Source organism: Oreochromis niloticus, linkage group LG23 (genome assembly GCF_001858045.2).
Source record: "Oreochromis niloticus isolate F11D_XX linkage group LG23, O_niloticus_UMD_NMBU, whole genome shotgun sequence".
Classification (NCBI taxonomy): domain Eukaryota; kingdom Metazoa; phylum Chordata; class Actinopteri; order Cichliformes; family Cichlidae; genus Oreochromis; species Oreochromis niloticus.
The window spans coordinates 23,397,937-23,416,984 of record NC_031986.2 but is presented as its reverse complement, the minus strand read 5'-3'; the positions used below and the strand labels follow the sequence as shown (position 1 = coordinate 23,416,984).

General features: G+C 37.6%; 1 protein-coding gene across 5 annotated transcripts; it reads right to left on the bottom strand.

The window, feature by feature from the left end:
* Positions 1 to 298: 298 nt before the first annotated feature.
* On the bottom strand, positions 299 to 18,749 carry rpgrb (retinitis pigmentosa GTPase regulator b). 5 transcript variants are annotated; one of them, XM_013277222.2, is made up of 17 exons: positions 18,613 to 18,749; positions 16,725 to 16,850; positions 15,941 to 16,033; positions 15,125 to 15,187; positions 14,886 to 15,044; positions 14,124 to 14,273; positions 13,525 to 13,683; positions 13,178 to 13,333; positions 12,939 to 13,063; positions 12,151 to 12,342; positions 11,777 to 11,963; positions 11,176 to 11,270; positions 11,022 to 11,081; positions 3,087 to 3,269; positions 2,941 to 2,986; positions 2,718 to 2,833; positions 299 to 2,065 (listed from the first exon to the last, which is right to left on the bottom strand). In XM_013277222.2, the coding sequence occupies exons 1-17, from the start codon at positions 18,641 to 18,643 to the stop codon at positions 1,853 to 1,855; spliced, it is 2,154 nt and encodes a 717-aa protein (XP_013132676.1). In that variant the 5' UTR covers positions 18,644 to 18,749; the 3' UTR covers positions 299 to 1,852. The 5 variants fall into 5 exon arrangements, with proteins under 5 accessions (XP_013132676.1, XP_013132677.1, XP_019207592.1 ...); XM_013277223.2 differs by having other exon boundaries at positions 2,718 to 2,830; XM_019352047.2 differs by lacking the exons at positions 299 to 2,065; positions 2,718 to 2,833; positions 2,941 to 2,986 and adding an exon at positions 8,895 to 10,905 and having other exon boundaries at positions 3,099 to 3,269.
* Between the last annotated feature and the right edge of the window lie 299 nt (positions 18,750 to 19,048).

Here is a 19,048-nt window from a genome sequence, read left to right as displayed (position 1 = left end):
TATTATCACAAAAATCCAAACTTTAAAAAAAAAATCAACATAAGCGAGAGATTAAATGAGATTATTGGATCAGAACATAAAAGTAATGCATCTCTAAGAAACCTTTATATTAAAAGTGCAAATGTGCTCCAGGATGAGCAATAAATAATCTTATTTACACACACACACACACACACACACACACACACACATTCAGGCTCAGGAGAGGAAATCAAAAACATATATAGTTAACAAAAAAAACGCAGTATCACCAGTATCACAGCTGTTCTGGTGTTACTGGTGGAGGAGTAGGCTCAGCTGGTAGTGGTTTACTTAAAGTTCACTGAGACGTCCAGCTGCTGACTCCAAAACATGGGACCCCGAATAAAAGAAAGTAAAACACAAGAACTTAAAGGAATTCTCCACGTAAACTCTTCAGTGTGGAAAGAGTTAGATTGACAGGAAATTCAGTGGAATCAAAGGGTTGGAAAACCTTTAAAACTTTTACAGAAACATTTGCTAATTAGTAAAAAAAAAATTGATAAAGAGATTAGTCAGTCAGTTGTGTTTTTTTTCTTGTTTTTTAGGAAAGGAGAAAAAAAAATACATCACTCAGAAGCTGCTTTCTGCTCCATCTATGAAGCATTACTCTTTGTCAAAAATTTTACTCTTTGACTCTGTTAGAGCAGCTTTGCATGATTCACAGTTCAAAATAATCCTTATTTATCAGATACTGGGGGTTGCTTTTCTCCCCTCCCAAACAGTTTTTACCACAAGTAGGTGGAGCTTCTTTGCTCACAGATGACCGTATTAAGGATATCCACTCTGTATGACATCACACAGAGCCAAAAACAGAAAAATCTGAAAAAAGGTCCACTTTAAGAGTCTTTGAGCAGCCACCAAGTGGTCCCATACTCCATTAGAGGAGGTCTGACCCCAGTCATACAGACGTTTAGACTAATTAGTGACACCCTGGCAACCACTGATCACTAGAGGAACATGAGTATTCCTTGACCAGTTGTCAAAAGGTTGATGGAGATGAAAGCGATCACAAAGACGTATACAGTGTTACACCAAAAACCTCTTTGCAATTGTTTGACTGCAAGCAGATTGCCACAGTCGCCCACAGGTTAGCATATTCCATGCAAACTATGGGCGACCACGGCAATATGCTAGCAACCTAATACATCAGGATGAAGTTTTTAGTGCAGCACGTTCTTTGCGATTGATTTCACCAAGTGGCTAGCAGGAACCTCCAGCAACCACTCACAAACCAGTCAGGGAACACTCATTTTTCCCTAGCAACCAGAGATTACCAGGGGGTCAACAATCAATCTCCAGAGCTGTGTGACTGAGGCTTGACAAACATTCAGATGTGTTTTTTTCCTAACGTGGATCATATCAAAATTTCTACTTTTTCTTTCCACTGCTGTTTGGAGTCAGCGCAGTGTCAGGGTTTTCAGGTGTGACAGGATAACTTACAGAAGAATAAAAACCTTTCCTAGCCACATTATAGTCTCTGACAGTTGAGTAATCCTTTAACAAATGCAAAGTTTTTCTGTGTTTTCTTGGCTGAACAATGTGCTTCCTTGAGGTTTCGAAGGATGTTTGATGTGGTATTACCCTCTGTGTGCCCAGGATTAATGAGCAGCCACAATCTTTTGTTTAAAACCTTCCAGAATAGAAGACTTCAGTCAAAATGAGTTTGTGATAAGTTTGTACCGTTTATAAGGTATTTCTGTTTGTGTCTGTTCTGATTAGTGTATTTGCTGATGATGCTGTGCATCACTGAGGAAATCTGCAGCTAATTAGCTTGTTCACACTCTGCTCTTCTTCTGATTACTGAGGCCATCTGAGAGGTTTTTTCCTGGAATTATAGCACAGTGCAGGCTCCAGAGCGAGGTCCTCTGGAACCAGACTGCTGCGGAGCTCCACCTTGGTGAGTCACAGCACTGATGGCAGCAGCCGGGGATGGAGGTTCTCCCTGGACAGCTTGGTCTCCGCCAGCAAGGCCCTGCACTGAGGTGTGATCCCTGTCATTTGTCTGCTTGGGCCTGGAGGACGAAAGTCGTCTAAAGAGCGAGAGCTGCGAGGGCAAAGACGAGATAATTAACTCTAATTACCTTTCTGTTTATCACATGTAAAGTAGGTTAAGGATTATGCAAAGACTAAAATTAATAGAATTTAAATGTCTATATTATGATTGAAACTAAACTAAGTTTTTGTGAAAAGACTAAAAATAAAACTAAATCAAAATTTGCTGTCAAAGTTAACACTGGTCAACATACTGAGCTTTTTAAAAATGTGATTCAGGTCTCGAACCTGGCGTTTTCACAACATTTTCATCTGCACATCTGTCCAGCTGATAGTTTTCACATTTCACATTTGATTTTTTTGTCTTTTCTTTCCTTGTGTGTTTACTTTCTTCTATAATCTTTAAAACTATACAGTGAGACACCGGTACAGGTACAATTTACACTAATGTATGCTCTAAGGCTGATTATTGGACCTTAAGGTAATGCCATACAACTTTTCAAGGTGTGTTTTTTACACAAAGCTACATAACTGTTGCTTGAAATTCGAACTATGAATGTTAAAAACACGTAAAAAAGCAGCACCATAGAGGTAATCCCATAGTGAGGAGTGTTGTGCCCATACAGGCAAAATAAAGTTTATTTTCTGAGAGTGTTTTGAAGGCACAGTACAAAGAATATATCCAATGTTCACAGTTATTGTACCTTTTTGTTGGAGGCCGGCTGGTTTTTGGAGTTTCCATCTCCCTCCCCGCTGGCTGATGTGGTATATTCATGTGTCTTTTCTTCTTTAATATTGGGCTGCTCACTGATTTCAGCTGCTGGTGATACCGGATATTATTGTTATCTGTCTTGTCTTTTTAATTTCGTTTTAACCGTCTTAGATTTTTCATCAAACATGCAGCTGACTAAGGATAAAATCAGTCACCTCTCTGCTGTCCATCAGGCACAGGCTCTTCTTTCACCTCTTTGGGCTTCAGGGAAGATCACATTTCGCATGTTAATCCATCTTAATCACAAATAACCAACAAAAACCAAAGATGCCCCATATTCAACATAGTGCTACTTATTTACACAACTCTGGGTCTCTTCTACTGGTTTCTCTGTCGAGGACAACAATGTGTCGTTCTCCTCCTCGTCTTCCTCCACCTCGTCATCATCATCAACCCTATCATCTTCCTCCTCTCCTTCTTCTTCTTCCTCTTGACCTTGTTCCTCGCCTTTGGTCCATGTCTCAGCAAACCCTTTTGTCAAGTCCTGCAAAAACAGGAGCATTAAGGACATGAAAAATATTTAGTCATAAGCAGTTTTAGGCCTCAGCCACATAGGCCTAGAGATTCGTTGGTGATTCTCTCACAACTTCTGGTTGCTACGGAAAAGTCAGTATGTGCTGCCATGAAAACACCCTTGTCATTGTTTTAGCTGCTAGCAGATCACCTGCAGATTGCAAGGAAGACACCAAAGAAGACATTAATTGGTCAATCACCAACTATTTGCTGAGTGGTAGTGAAACTGTCAAGTGTGTGACACAAACCAGAAATGCAGACCATTCACCTTCAAAGGAAAAAAGTTGTGCTTTACCATGGCAACGGTCTCGCTATCTGGTTTATGTAATACTTTTTTTTACAGTTTTACTATTGCTTTGGGACTGGTTTGCAAGTGTTTGCACACAACTTGGCATCTTCCCTGGAAATTACTGGTGATCACCATAACTCACAAGTGACAAAAGCAATCACAAGGTTTTTGATCCAACACTGCCAGCAACCTCTAGATACCACTCACCACCTGGTTGTGGAGTTCACCTTTTTCCAGGACCTGTGGCTACAAGTGGGTATCTGACCAGTCCCTAGGTCTGTGTGACTGAGGCCTTGCTTGGTTAATATTAGCAGAATCCAATAACAACAAGACAAAGGCATGAGTTTATTTAAGTTGAAGAAAAAAAAAAAACTGCTTTCAATTTGCAATGAATGGAAAGCATTTTTTTCTGATCTTGTCCTTTCCTTTGTTCTTTAAAATAAAGAACAAGTAAAGGACATGAAAAATATGTACTTTCTAGTTTGATGCTAATGTTTTTACTATACATAATAAAATATAAGCTCTGCCAGCTGAATTAACTGACAAGCAAGGAATGATTAGAAAAGACTATAGTGATGCTAGAATTAAACGTATTACACTACACTACAACAGCATCATCACTAGACGAAAACAAGTCAAACCTTATCTTATCCTGAACACATCAAACAGACACTGAAACAGAGGAACAGATTTTCCTCAGATCATCATCTTCTTGAAATATGCTAGACACAAAACACCAGTCTGGCATCTTACTGACAAAGTGAGTTTGTCAGTGTCCACTGTGATATTTTTGACAGTTGAGGCTGAAAAAGGCAGATTTTCTTATAATTCAGTTAAATATTTGCATCATCAAGTCAAATGTTTCCTCTTCATTAGCTCAGCTTTTGGTCTCGGCTACCTCCCGAAGAAAAAAAAAAAAATCTACCTCTTAATAGGTGGGCTTTTGTGCCCTGCAGAGTCATGACAGTTGTTTCTCAATTTTTGTCTATTTAATGATATACTGCTTGAATCCCCCCAAAATTTGAAAAAAGAATAAAGTAGCGAGAGACTAAATAAAATAAATTAAATATTCGATGTGTATTCAAAGTACTTGAGTGACTTTATTCTAAATTAATTTTATTTATTTATTATCTTTCAAATAAACTATAAAGCTCCCACTGACCTTGCTAATCAGGTATTATCTGCATACGTGATTGTCCTTAACCTAACTTACAAGTAATGAACATGGTGTCCCACAAAGAACCTGTTTAGAACCCCTACTATTTCCACCAAAAATCGTATAAAATGTGTTTCAGTAGAAAGACGTCCTTCAAAAAAATAAATAAAAAAAAAAATCAAGTGAAATCTCTTTTAAATAACACTCAAACACGATATACTTAATAGTATATCGTAGTATCAATTAAGGTTCACGATACCATCCTATTTATCAGCTGTGTCAGCTGGAGAGTTGTGTAGTGCCTTAAAAACAAGAGAAAGAGAAAGAAAAAAGCCACATGATTCACTGTAGTCTTTTCCAGGCATTATATAACAGGGCAAGACATACTGGATACAATAAATACAACAGTCTAATGGTTAACATTCATATAATTTTGCCTTTTTTCCACTGAGATTGTTTTTTTGAGGTTTTTTTTTTAATTTCTCAGAAGAAACTTACATTTACAAAAATGAAAGATTTTGGCATGCAATTAAGTATGAAATGGAAGCAGAAGCAGATGTCAGCCTGGTCTAAATAACTAATACAATCTTGTTTAGAAGTGAATCTACACAAACAATTGTGACTATTAAGTATCATTAAGAACTACTTTAACAAATGTCCTATGTCCTAATACAAAAAAAAAAAAAAACACCCACAATGTAATGCAACACAAATATTTATTACAAATACAAATTAATAGAAATAGCAACATAAATAATTCCAGATAAAATATTTAAATGTGAGCAAGACAAAGATTAAGGCTGAAGGTTTGAAGAATATTTGGGTACTCTGAATTTCCAGTCATATTACTGGAAATTCAGAGAATTCTGGTTGCAAGAGCCATGTATAACTGAGCAGAAGCAGAAGCAAAAAGAAAAGGCTTCCAAGGAAATACAAGTAAACCAAAAAGCATTTAAATCAATACTTAAGACAAACATGAGTAAGCATTGCTGTAAACCAAAAGCAAAAGGCTGGATGGAAATACAAGAGCAGCCCAAAACACCACAACGTTATGAGAGAAAGGGTTCAGAAAGCTATAAAGAAACACATTCATAATATATGAAATCAAAAAGATGTTGTGGTTAACATGTAAGAGGGAAAGGCACAGTACATGCAAATGTTCCAGCTGTTTCAGAATGAAAACATAAAATTCAGATAAACACAAAGAAGCTTGTGTATTCCAGAGGTGGTAAAAGGACAAACATTCTGTACTTAAGTACTGATTTAACTTCTTTACTCAAGTAAAAGTGAAAAAGTACTGGCTATGAAATGTAGTCAAAGTAAGAAAGTAAAAAGTAGCTCTTTGAAGGACGTTTCTACTAGCGATTTTTTCTGTGGAGTTGCACAACTGAATTCAACAAATGTAAGAAGGCATTTTATGAGTTGCCCTGTTCTTTGCTGTCAGCACTGTTTATGCTGTCTCTATACTAAACAATATGGAGGTGGAATTCAGTGAATGAATCTAAACTTCATCAACTTAACTTCAAATTCATAACAAGGAAACCATTAATATCTCCCTGCATTTTTCTGCTGCCCATCAGAACAACAGCAGTCTAACGGAGGTCAGGGTAAGTCAGCATGCAGCTTCTCAGATCCTGCACTAGATTATTTTAATGCAACCTTTAACTAACACAGATAATCTACCGTAGTTTGCTTTGCAGCATGCTTCACAATATGGAAAAACAAATTTTTCAAATACCACTGAGCAGTCCGTACTTATAAATATAACCTCCTGACTTCCTATCTATTTCCATCGTTTAGTGAATTTAGCTCTTTCTTTTCTCTCCCTGTGAAATATAGTGTCTGGACCTTTGGCTAACAACACACTGTGACAAACTGTAGACACAAACAGTTTGTGTTTCCTGATGTTTGTTGGTAGAAATGCTGCATTTGAAATTACCCCTCCTTTATAGCACTACCTAGATGCAGAAATAATGCAACCACAACTCATGGACACCTGCACTCGTCCTGGTGTTGCTCCAAATAAACGACAGGCCCGAACTTAAACCCGTAATTATTCATGGCGCATGCTCTGGTGATTACGAATTGGATTTCCTCTCATGTGTTACTGTTTAGCCTCAAATCGGTTTGATGTTTGAAGGCGCACAGTGACGTTCTGAAAATGTAAGGAGTAGAAAGTACAGATATTTGTTTAAAAATGTAGGGAGTAAAGATAAAAAGTTGTCTGAAGAAAAAAACTACTTGAGTAAAGTACAGATACCTGAAAATTCTACTTAAGTAGTTTTGGCAAACACAAAAGATAGATCATAAACACATGGAAATTTGTGTAGAACATGAAAGCTCAGATAGTCTCCAGAAAAGAATAATATCTTACTAGAAAAACATAAGGTCAATAAAAAATTAAATACTGGAAAACAAAAATAACTATATGAAATCCACATCTGTTGTGCTTTTGCATTTAAGTACTCCCTGCAAGGCAATTTTAACCAAGACATTGAATGCCATCCTTATTTCACCAGCATTAGCATGGATACTTGATCTTTTTAGCTACCTGCCTTCTATTGTTCAGTCACATCCACACTGCATGTTGTGCATTCCCAAAGGGTCAATATTACATGCTAATGTAAACTATGTGATATTGACTTTAAATGTCCAATGTTTCATACATCTACAAATATCTATTACTAGAGCTGGGCGATGTAAGATTTTTTCATATCACGATGTTTTTTTCATTTCAGGCGATAACGATATATATCACGATATAAGCCAAATAACTATATTTGTAAGATTTAAATGTGTCGTTGCTCACAAGTAAAATGTGAAATAATCAGCAGCTTGTTTTGATTTAAATATTTATTTCCCATAATAAGTTCAACAGGGCAGATGTACTTAAAGAACATGAGACTTCAGTTTCAGATAAATAAAGGCAAATATTGCAAACTACACAAAAGGTAGCTGCTAAAGCGTTTAAGTTTCAAAATAGAACAAACAAAACAGACTATTAAATTGTCAATTCCACTTAGAAACAAAATATTAATTCTAAAAATAAATCTTAGTTTGTTTTACAGAAGAACAGACAAAATTGACTAACTTTTGTCAATATCAAATAAACTGAGAACTAAAAGGAAATTCTCAATCTCACCTTGTGTATAGCTTAGCTATTACCTCAATTAGCTGCTTGAATCCTTCATTTTCGACCGTGTTTATTGGTAGCATGTCTTTAGCAAGACGGTAGGCTATGGCATTCGTTATGTCGCTATGTCTCTTAGCTATTTTGTCATATGGTAAGACGCTGGAGAAAGCCGACTCAATTGACTGTTGTTGCTTCGCAGGGATTCTCCTGGTTGTTTTCGATAACGAATTAGCGCTTTCAGTCTACGGAACTTCTCTGGCCCTTCCTTTCGACAATCTCTCCGGCATTGGAACCGTCATCTGTGTTCTCTTCGGTAACCTGGTCACCTAAGCTCTCGGTTGATTTTTCTCTAGCGGGCAAACTCATTTTCTCCATTAACTGGCCGGCACGGCGGCTGGCTGCTTCCCAAACAAATACACTTGTGCTGTACGTAACAAGTCACGTGACGTGACGCTGCGGCTGTGATTGGTTCAGCTATGCGCTACTTAATTTGGATTGGCTGTTCTTTTTTTTTTTAAGACAGGAAGAGAGAGAGATGAGGTCTATCGCAATAGTTTCATTTTTCTATCGAGAAAAAGTTATTTCGCAATACATATCGTTATCGTTCTATCGCCCAGCTCTATCTATTACTGGACATTTTAAGAATATTACCTGGCTTAACTGTCTGGCTAATCCACTTTATCTTCCCTTCTCTTACATAAATGTATTTTAGTGATTTTCTTTGCAGATGACAAAACTTTATATAAAAATAAATGCAATTTATTCTCCTGACATTGTTTTGGTTATGTTAACTAATTAACTGAGTAATCTCCTCCTACAAAATTGGATACAATGTAGTTTTAACCATGTAGTTTTAACTATTTATACAGAAAAAGTAATGTTACCTGTATCAAGCTTTGATCGTGCCCTTTTCCTGTTATTCAATAAATCAATAGACACGTTGATTGATATAAGGGCTCTTATTATTTCAGATTGAGGTATTGAGGTAAAACATCATCCCAGAACTCCTCTGACTCACCTGCCGCCTGACCTTTGACTCCTAACCTTAGTTTGCTTCTAGTTGCTGATTTAGCACTTATTCTTTTCACTTCAGCAGACCTTTTCTTTTTGACAGCCTTCTCCTCTTCTTCTTCTTCTTCTTCATCTTCCTTCTCTTCCTCTTCTTCTTCTTCCTGTTCTTCTTCTTCCTCACTCTGGTCCTCCTCATCTTCCGCTTCAGCCTCCTTTTCCTCACTTTCTTCCTCCTCTTCTCCTTCTTCTTCTTCCTCCTCCTCATCCTCTGTCTCTTCCTCCTTTTCCTCACTTTCTTCCTCTTCTTTTTCTTCTGCCTCCTCTTCATCCTCTGTCTCTTCCTCCTTTTCCTCACTTTGTTCATCCTCTTCTTTTTCTTCTTCCTCCTCCTCATCCTCTGTCTCTTCCTCCTTTTCCCCACTTTGTTCCTCCTCCTCTTCTTCCTCAATTTCACTGTTTTCCTCTTCACTACTCTCTTCTACTTCTTCAGCACTACCCTTTTCTTCCTCCTCTTTTTCATCTTCTCCTTCTTCGGTCTCCCTCTCTTCCTCACTTTCTTCTCTCTCTGAAGACCTCACAGACTCACTTTCAACCTCCTCTTCTTCACCCTCACTCTCCAAACTCCCTTCTTCTTCCTCGTCCCCTTCTTCCAAGTCACTTTCAGTATCTCCACGTTTGCTCTCTGTTTCGTGACTTGACCCTTCCTCACTTTCCTCTTCCTCCGCCTCCTCTTCTTCTACAACCCCTCCGTTTCTGTCTTTCTCTTCAGTCTCTGCTTTGCTTTCACTTTCTGTTACTCCACTCTTTTCCTCCTCCTCTTCTTCATCTTCTACCACAACATTGCTCTCATCCTCCTCCTCATCTACATCGCTGTCTGACTTCTCTCCAGATTGAAGAGTGTCACTCTCTTTTTCATCCTCAGCGTTCTCTGCCACTTTCTTAATAATGTGACTAACATCCTCCTCTTCCTCGCTTACTTCTGCATCTGTCTGCCCTTCTTCCTCTTCAACCGCTTCCTCATTATCCTCCTCTTCCTCTTTGATTGCGGCAGAGTCCATCTGTTCACTTTGATCTGAGATTGTCCTCATTTCAGGACTTTCAGGTGCGGGTATGATGTTGATGCTGACAGCAGATTTGTGGCTAAAATTGGCAGCGTAAGATTCAGATTCCTCACTCAGTGATTTAGTCACACTCTCTTTAAGTACAGCACAGCTGTTCTCAGAAAGGGATGTGGAGCTTAATCGTCTTCCAGCTTGGATCAAAGCTGCTCCTGCGGCGAGTGAAGCAGCTCCAACAACCAGGCTGAGATCTGTTGACTTTTTCTGAACCTCTGACCCTCTTTTGATTTGAGCGTCTTTCATGTTTTTTTCATTCTTGTTTTTCTTAGACAAATCTGTTTTCTTCTCTTTAGATTTGGGAGTTTTTTTCACCTCAGAAACCTGCTGAGAGCCCACTATGCTCTCTTCATCCAAAGTGTCACTCAGGTGAAAGCTTGCTGAGTCTGTATGACTGAGTTTACCTGGCGAACTGATTCCTGTGGGTGTGCCTTTAACCCTCACAGGCTTAGACTCCACTTTCTCAACTTTAGCAGATTTAGAGTTGAAATCTAATCTTTTCTTCATAATTTCTGGACTTTGTTTTGAGTCTGCTGCCAGCTTCCTGCGAACCCCTATCACCTGGCTTTTACTGTGAACTTGCATTTGTTGTTCTTTGGATGCTGCCTTATTTATGTCCCTGATGCTTGTAGGTTTGTTTGTACTGGGCTTCTCCTGCAACTCCTCTACAGCCAAGATCAGATTCGCCTTGTTCTGGTTGCTTTTCTGATGTCTCTGGGGCCTCTGCGGGCCCTGAGTACGAGTGCTACGACTCCTCAGGAGCTCAGTGGGTAACGCCCGGAGAGAAGAGGCAGCCTCACTCTTACAAGACAGCGAAGTGGAAGAGAAACTGCTCTGCTCTGAGAGCTTTCTCTGCTTTCTTTGACCCTGTTCTTTTATAGCCTTACCATTCTTACCCTTCCTCTATCCTCGGTGCAAGAAAGCAAGAAAAGGATGGAAAAAAAGAGGCATGCATTAGAGAGGAAGAGACATGCAGATACATCAAAGGACATGGCACACAAAGCAAGAGTTTGAGTTACCTTTTGAACTGGAGACAGCGTGAGTGTTTTATCACTGGGGTCTATCTTCATCACATGAGTCTGTCAGGAAGGAGCAGCGATCAAATCAGCAGCAAAATGTTATATTTGTCTTTTTTTCTGAGCAACATTTAAGATGATCTCATTGATCTCTTACCATGTTCAGGAAGTCTCTGGTTTCTCCAAGACCTCTCACGCTGTCAGTGTCTGTCAGACTTTCTACAACACTGTCTGTCTCCCCACCTGCCAGCTCTGAAATCAGGACAGCATTATCTTCAGCAGCAGCTTTCCAGATACAGGTAATATCACATAGTGACAAAGATGAACAAATACGTAAGATTTTTAAGAAAATCAAGATTTTGAGAATGTGACCTCTTTATTTACAGATTTAAAATCTGCAGAAAACCCTGAGATCAAGAGAAACTCATTTATCTTTCAGGGAAAGGGCATGAACGACATGAACACCAATTGTCAAATGTCAAAAATACAGAGCTCACATTCTCATTTTTCTCAACTTCATCTTAGTGCTTCTGGGTCTTAGAGACATATACTGTACAGGTGTCTGTTTTCATAAAAATGATAAGGGATCTTGAGGAAGCCAAAGGGATATGATTTATCAGAGATGTGACTCAAGGACACAAAAAAAAAAAGACAACAACCCCCCCCCCAAATTCTAACAAAAATGCAAATAATATTGTACAAAAATTTTATGTAACAGGAAGAGGATGAGGCAATGGCGGTGCAGGTGAAGTAGGTACCCTGGTGGATCGACCCCTCGTTCCTGTGTTGGTAAGTGCCATTGAGCACCTTTCCGTGGATCACCTCAGGTGGGGCCAGTCGTGGTGGTATGGTCTGGCTGGAGACGGTCAGTGGCGGGAGGAGGTTACCCGGTGTCATGGCGGGCAGTGTGCGGAACATGGTGCCAAACTGGTCTGGAGATCGCTCCTGAATCAGAGGGTTTAGCCAATGAGCGATATTAACCCATTAGCTTCTTTAGAAATGAACTGTTATCTGCAGATAAACTATACATTTCGTTGCCCTGTACCTGTGCATGTGCAATGACAATAAAGTTGAATTCTATTCTGTTCTATTCTATTCTAAAAAGTGTCACGTTCATTGTCCTCATACCCACCCTCTCCCTCCTGCGAACCCGGGCTGAGAGGCTCCTCTGCAGCGTAGATGAGTCAACTGTGTTACCCTGCAGCTCCACGTATGGTTTCTCCAGGAAATCTTCCGTCACATCGTTGTCCTCCAGCGTGATCTCACCGGCCCCCCGGGCCCTCGGCCGAGCCAGCACCACCATGTGACATCCGCCGCACATCGCCTGGACACGTCAGGAACCAAATTAAAGTATTTGTGTTGTCAATAACAGTGAAAAATAAAATACATGTGTATGCATGAATGTCACCCAGAAATGCATAAAAATAGAAAATATATATGATTATAAATAAATAAATGTTTTTAAAATATTAATTGAATTTTAAATTTTATATTTTTATATAGTATGTATTTAGGATTTTTGTAATAAAAAAATTTACACTAAATTGACACAAATATACATAATTTAAAAAATATATAAAGACTATAAAAGGTAAAAAATGACAAATGGAATGGTTATTATATAACACTTTCTACTCTGAGCACTCAAAGTGCTTTACAAAAAAATAAATGTTTTTAAAAGGTAAAACTCATTTAAAATTTTATATATTTTATGTTATATATGCAATGATGAATAAAAATTGAAAAACGAACGTATTTTTTTAAATGTAAAAAGTGAAGACAAAAAATTAAAAAGATATAAGAAATGTGACAATAAAATTACACTGTTTTTAAACTTATCCCCAAGCCTAATTAAATTATTCCTATACATTATTTTAAGTTCTACTGCATAAACAAATGTAATCTGGATGAAACACTTACTCCCTGAACATTATACTTCAGGAATCGCAGGCATAGCGTTGGTTTAAATTGGTTAGTGAAGTTTTCCTCCCCCAGACCAAGTTTTCCATGTCTGCCATCTCCAAACGTGTATAGCAAGCCGTCTTCTAAAAAAAAAAAAAAAGATTCAAATTTCTGACATCAGATCAGTGAAGAACCTCTTCTGTTCAACTCTGTTGTCAATGAGAAGCTCAGCATTAATGAACCGAGCTGAGATTTACCCGTAATGACAGCGGTGTGGTTTTCTCCACAGACCACCTGACAGGCTCGTCCCTTCTTGAAGTGCTCAACCAAACGCGGCACCCGGGACTCAAAGATGAATGTCCCGTGGCCGAGCTGTCCGAACTGACCGAGGCCGAACGTGTACACATTTCCCTCTGAAAGACACCAACACAATCAGAGGCGTTTGAGGCATGCTGCAGTATTTTATTCCCCTGTTTGAGAGCATTCTGTAATTTTTTAGTAAGATTGAAGGAAGGGGGAAACCAACTGAGAATATTATTCTCATTTGGTTACTTAAAGGAAATAAATGAATAACATGTCTGATTTGCTGTCATCAGACATTTACCTGCAAGTGCCACTGTATGTCCACCCCCGCAGGCCACCTGCCTCACTGGCTCCTTGATGCTCTTCACCAGCTGAGGCACTCGGTGTCCTGGAAGCTGGTGGGTGCCCAGACCCAGTTTCCCGCTGTCCCGTTCGCCAAATGTGTACAGAGCGCCATCCACTGGGAAAACAAAAACAGGAAATACTCAGAGCTATCCACTGGCTTTTAGGTCCAGAACGAATAGGGCAAACAAAATTGTGGTTAAACTTAAAAAAAACTTGATTTTAAAATATGTTAAATTCTATAATAATATCTATATGCAAAAAAGAAATAAAAACACCTAAATTTAAATTAACAATGCAGTTTTGATTTTTTAAATTATAAAATAATATGGTGAATGAAAATCTATGGAAATAGGATACTTTTGCCAATTAACTTGCATTAAAAAAACTTTTATTCTTCTGATTTTTACATTAGTATAAATATACACATTTGTGAGAATTATTGTTTTATATTTTAGCCACTGTCACCCATGTTCCTTATGCTATCTGTATCCATGTGTGATTTGCAGGCTCACTGCGAAGTGATGAATGGTTATTTGGGACCTCATCTTTGCTCACCTGTCACTAAAGCCGAGTGGTAGTACCCGCAGGAGACCCAGCTGATTGGTTGGCCCACACTGACTTCCTGGGGTGACGACACCTGACTCTCCTTACCCAAACCAATCTGACCCTCTGTGTTATCACCCCACATAAACAGTTTACCGCTCACTGCAAAAGAAATAAATAAAGAAATTACGTTTATTTTGGGAACACACATTTATCTGTTAATGGCACTTTTTTCTCTCTACTGCACTTCAGTTTTAAACTTGCAACATTTTCTAAAACATACAGAATCTTTTTACTTCAATTTTGTTAACCAAGAATTTTTATTTGATAACAGAATAACTATAATTTAATTACAAATTAATTTCATGAAGTTATCTTTTTTTTTTTTTTAGATGCTGCAGGAAATACAGAATATACAGATGAAATACAAATGTAAACAAAATACAAAAAACATAAAAACATGAATGTTTAAAAAACTTATTTTAAAATCAATAATTTTTTAGATGTTTTTTTACTTTAAATCTAATTTATAAGCAAAGTCTAAAAAATAAAATTGAACATCCAGTAGTACAATATGTATGACATATGTATATATTTCATTTTAATTTAATTTAATTTTCAATATATATTTATATAATTGAGATACTAAAATTCCAAGGTAAAAAAACATACATTAAAAATTTAAATGTTTTTAATTAACGTTTACTGGCAGTTAAGCTCTGATTAGCTGTGATCAGAGCTAATAGCTGAATTACAGTGTTGCGTGGATCTTACCGGTGAGAGCTGCTGAGGTGTTCGAACCCGCAGCAAGCATCTTGATTGGTCCCTGTGAATCAAAAAAATCAAGTCTCTTGAAGGACGTCCTCTCTTCGCAGTCTCCAAGCCCCAGCTGACCCTCGCTGTTCCCACCTGAGGCATACACCTTCCCCTTGGCTGCAGACACACATCAACACAAGCGTGTTTAATATTCATCAGCACCTGAAAGAAAACAGCTGTGAACACCAAAGACTGACCTGTGCAGATAAGCGTGTGGTTTCTCCCGCAAGCCACCAGTTGAACTTTCTCAGACTTCAGGGCTGAAACATCACAAAGAAATTTAAAACTATGGGAACAGTAACCTGCAGAGCGCAGCTTACCTCATCATCTTTTGAAAACTTTAGAAAAGATTCATGAAGCAAAACAAACCAAACACTCGCAAGACACAAGAGAAATCTGTATTTTAAACTAAGTGTTCTCAATTCAATGCAAAATACAATAATTCCAAACTGTTATAAAATTAGATAGAAATTTGTGGTCATTTTTAATATTATATAGAACTTTTCCAACATAGACATTGCATGAATTTTGAGGCCCAGCTCCCTCCATCTGCTAATGACCAAACAACTCAAATCACCAGAAAATAGAATTAATCAGACTTGAGTTTTATTTCTGGGATTATTTATTACATTTACATTTTCTGTATTGTACAACTATTTCCAGTAAGAATGATCCTTTCTTTTTAAAGTCATTTTCAGATTAAATTCATACTTAAACAAACCTCATACAGGCTCATACAGGACACATCCTTTTCTCTGTATCTGAGGAGTGGCACTTACTGATTCTCAGCTAATGTCCCTCGAGATTTAAGCAGATTATGAGCCCTCTAGACTGAGGGTAATATCTACAACAAAGTCATGCTTTATTTGAAGGCTTTGTCTCCTCCTCTTCAGGGACTCCCTCCTCACTGCCTGTTTAAACTGGCTGAAAGCAGCTTTCAGTGGCACTACTCATCCTCTATAACGTTTTTTTTTTTAGAACTGAAACAGTGAGGAGGGGCCATAAAGACCAACCTTTGACACAGGTGGGCTTGTTGACGGTCACTTTGGAGCCAAGGCCGAGCTGGCCCCAGTTGTTGCTACCAAACATGAAGAGCTTCCCATTTTCTGTGAAGACACAGAGAAAATCTCCTTAAAGGGGCTCTGTGATGTTTCAGCAGGAGGATTAATTTTAAAGTGACACGGGGCTGGATTCAGTTACAGTCACAAAACAAAATAATAAAGAAAGATAAGAGAAAAAAGCTGAAAATCAAATTTGGATAATAAAGAAAGCGTTTCCTCAAATTAAGTAATTGTATGTAATTGTAAAAATCTCCTCCAAAAGATAACCATGAAATTAAACTAAAATTTAAATTGAAGAAATGTATTGAAATTTTGACTTACTTGACCGATACAATTTATATTATATATATATTTATATTTTGTAAACATGTAGATAGAAACAAAAATAACTACATAAATATTTGGAAATATTTTTTTTTAATTTGCAGAGTAAAAATAATTGTATATTTTAAAAATGACAGTAGGTTAATATTGGAAAGCACAACATTAAAAAATAATCCAAAACTTAAAATGGGGGTTAATGTATTTATCTTTTTTTTTTTTTTAAATAAATCTAATTTTTGTACATCTAAACAAAACCAAGAAAACATATCAGTTTTGATATGTTAGAGCGGACATATTTTAAGAGGACAGCACAAGTGAAACTAAATCAAAACAGTATTTCCAGCTTTCACGTTTGTCAGCAGTGTAGAAACACGTAAATGAGTATGACCTGGAACATAGGAGGGGCTCTCACCTGTTATTAAGGCGGTGTGCTCATCGCCACACGCTATTCTGAGTGGGATGTCATTTTTAAGCCAAAATTTACTTGGAATGTTGTCAGCGAACTTGCTCTTTCCAAAAGTGAAAACTGCCCCCGATTCTGTAAGAGGAGACCAAAAAGAAAAATCACTGACTTGGATTAATTATCAAGTTTAACCACACCAAATGTGATGTTTCAGCCCTTTATATAAAAGATGGATGGATGGAGCCACCTTGATGTCAGTCTAGTGTTAGTGAAACCTCAAGCTGAGTAATTTTTTTTTTTCAATCCAGACGTGATTTGCAGTGGAACGATCTGACTGTGACACCAAAGGACACAGCGTGCTCATATGATTTCAACTTGTCAGTCAAAATTAAGGTCCTAACTTGCTTCATCCTCCTTTCTGATTCTAATAATGACTATAATTTACCAAATTAAGTAAGCATAGGAGCTCAGAGAATTCATCAGGAAAGTGTTTACTGAGGTAACAAATCAAGGGAGGAGCAGGTTCATTTTCTCATAGACTCCTTTATAAGGAAGCTTTGATTTATAACTACAGGCGTTACCGCCTAGATGGGCATTAAAAAGAAAGGAGGTTTGATGCACTCTACGTCTTGACTTCAATTTTCAGATCCTAAACATGTCCACACGTGTCCACGTGTGTACAGTCTATAGAGGCTTGTGTCCTCCACTGAAAAACAGAAACTGCTTTTGATATACATAATTCAAATTTTGAGGTTAGTATTTCAAAATGTTTAATTAATGACTCAAAATTTTGTTTTTCATACCTGACTCGAAATTTCAAGTTATTAAGCTAACATTTTGAGGCAATCTTCTCATTTCAGTTCTCTTCTCATAATAACTTACAGTATATAATTTTGTTTACGTGGTTTATGGCTATGTGCATAGGTATTGCTTGCATCACGTTGGATATTTTAAAGTTTTGCATAATCCCAACAAATAAACCAAAACTAAGACACTAAACTAACTCAAAATGTTCATTTAGTAGTTTTTACCATTTCACTAGCATCATTTTGGTTAAATTTTTTTTCACAATAATTAATTAAAAATTAGCCAAAGAGTCAAGTTAACCTAATGTGAAGTCTTCAAATGTCTTGTCTTCTCAAACAAGAAGTCTATATACGCCAAAATATGCATTCAGGAATAACATATTTGAGTGCTGCAGATCTGAATACTTGGCATTATTTGTCACTGAAAAAAAATGACAAACGTTTTCAAAAGGGTTATAGATTTTGTAAAAATGTTCTTTGGATGGGGTCATTTATTACTTACTTACTTTATTCCTTCATCAAAGGAAAAAGAGTAAAAGAAATACAATAATATAAAAAGGGGGAAGAAAACAAAATACATTTTGTATCAAAATATCAAAAATTATGCATTGTTTGCTATTGCTTTATTGCTTTAGTGTTATTATAGACATGGATATGCATAAGAAGAACTTTCATTGAATTAAAACAATGTAGTAAGACCGTTTTTATTTTTACCTCTCCTTTTACTGTTTGAGAGTAAATGCAATCGACTACAAAAAACACCTTTGACATGTGGTAGAGTTGAACAATTGCATCGACAATAAATTATGGAAATATCAAGACAGGGGAAAAAAGATACTTAATAATTAATCACGTTCAAAGTGATTCAAAGTGAGGAATAATGAGGAATAAATCCATAAAAACGACTTGACCTTAATAGCTAAAGCACTCGTGTAGAATAAAATAGAATAACGGGAGGAGAAATGCAATAACATGAGGTTAACTTTCCGTTAGCCTGAAGCTAGCAGAAGGTGAACATTACAGCTAAAGAATATTTTACAACACAAACGCTTCTCTGAGAGTCAGAAGAGGCGACAATGACTGATATTTACCCGGAATGTCATCTTCAGCTTCGCCTGCCATCTCTGCGGTATTTTAATCCGCTTTGCTCCGCGCCTATGGGCGTGTTGGTACCCCTCTGTTGTTTTCGACTCGAACAACCCGGAAGTAAACAAAACTTCTCCTAGGCTACGAAGGAAAACACGTGACTCTTAAAGAAACAGAGCCATTTCATGTGTCTCATTATTTAAAGCAGGGGTCTCAAACTTACATGAGCTGTGGGCCACTGCTGGCACTGCCATCTCACGTGAGGCCACTTTAATAAGGGCCACAAACAAACAAACGAACAAGAAAACAAAAAGCCCTGATTTAAAGGTTGTAAATTTTGAACTTTATTTTCATCAATGGAAAGAGAGAAGAAGAGACTTGGAGCACAACTTCAACCAGGGGCGATTCTAGAATCAGAGCTTTGGGGGTGCTGAGCACCCA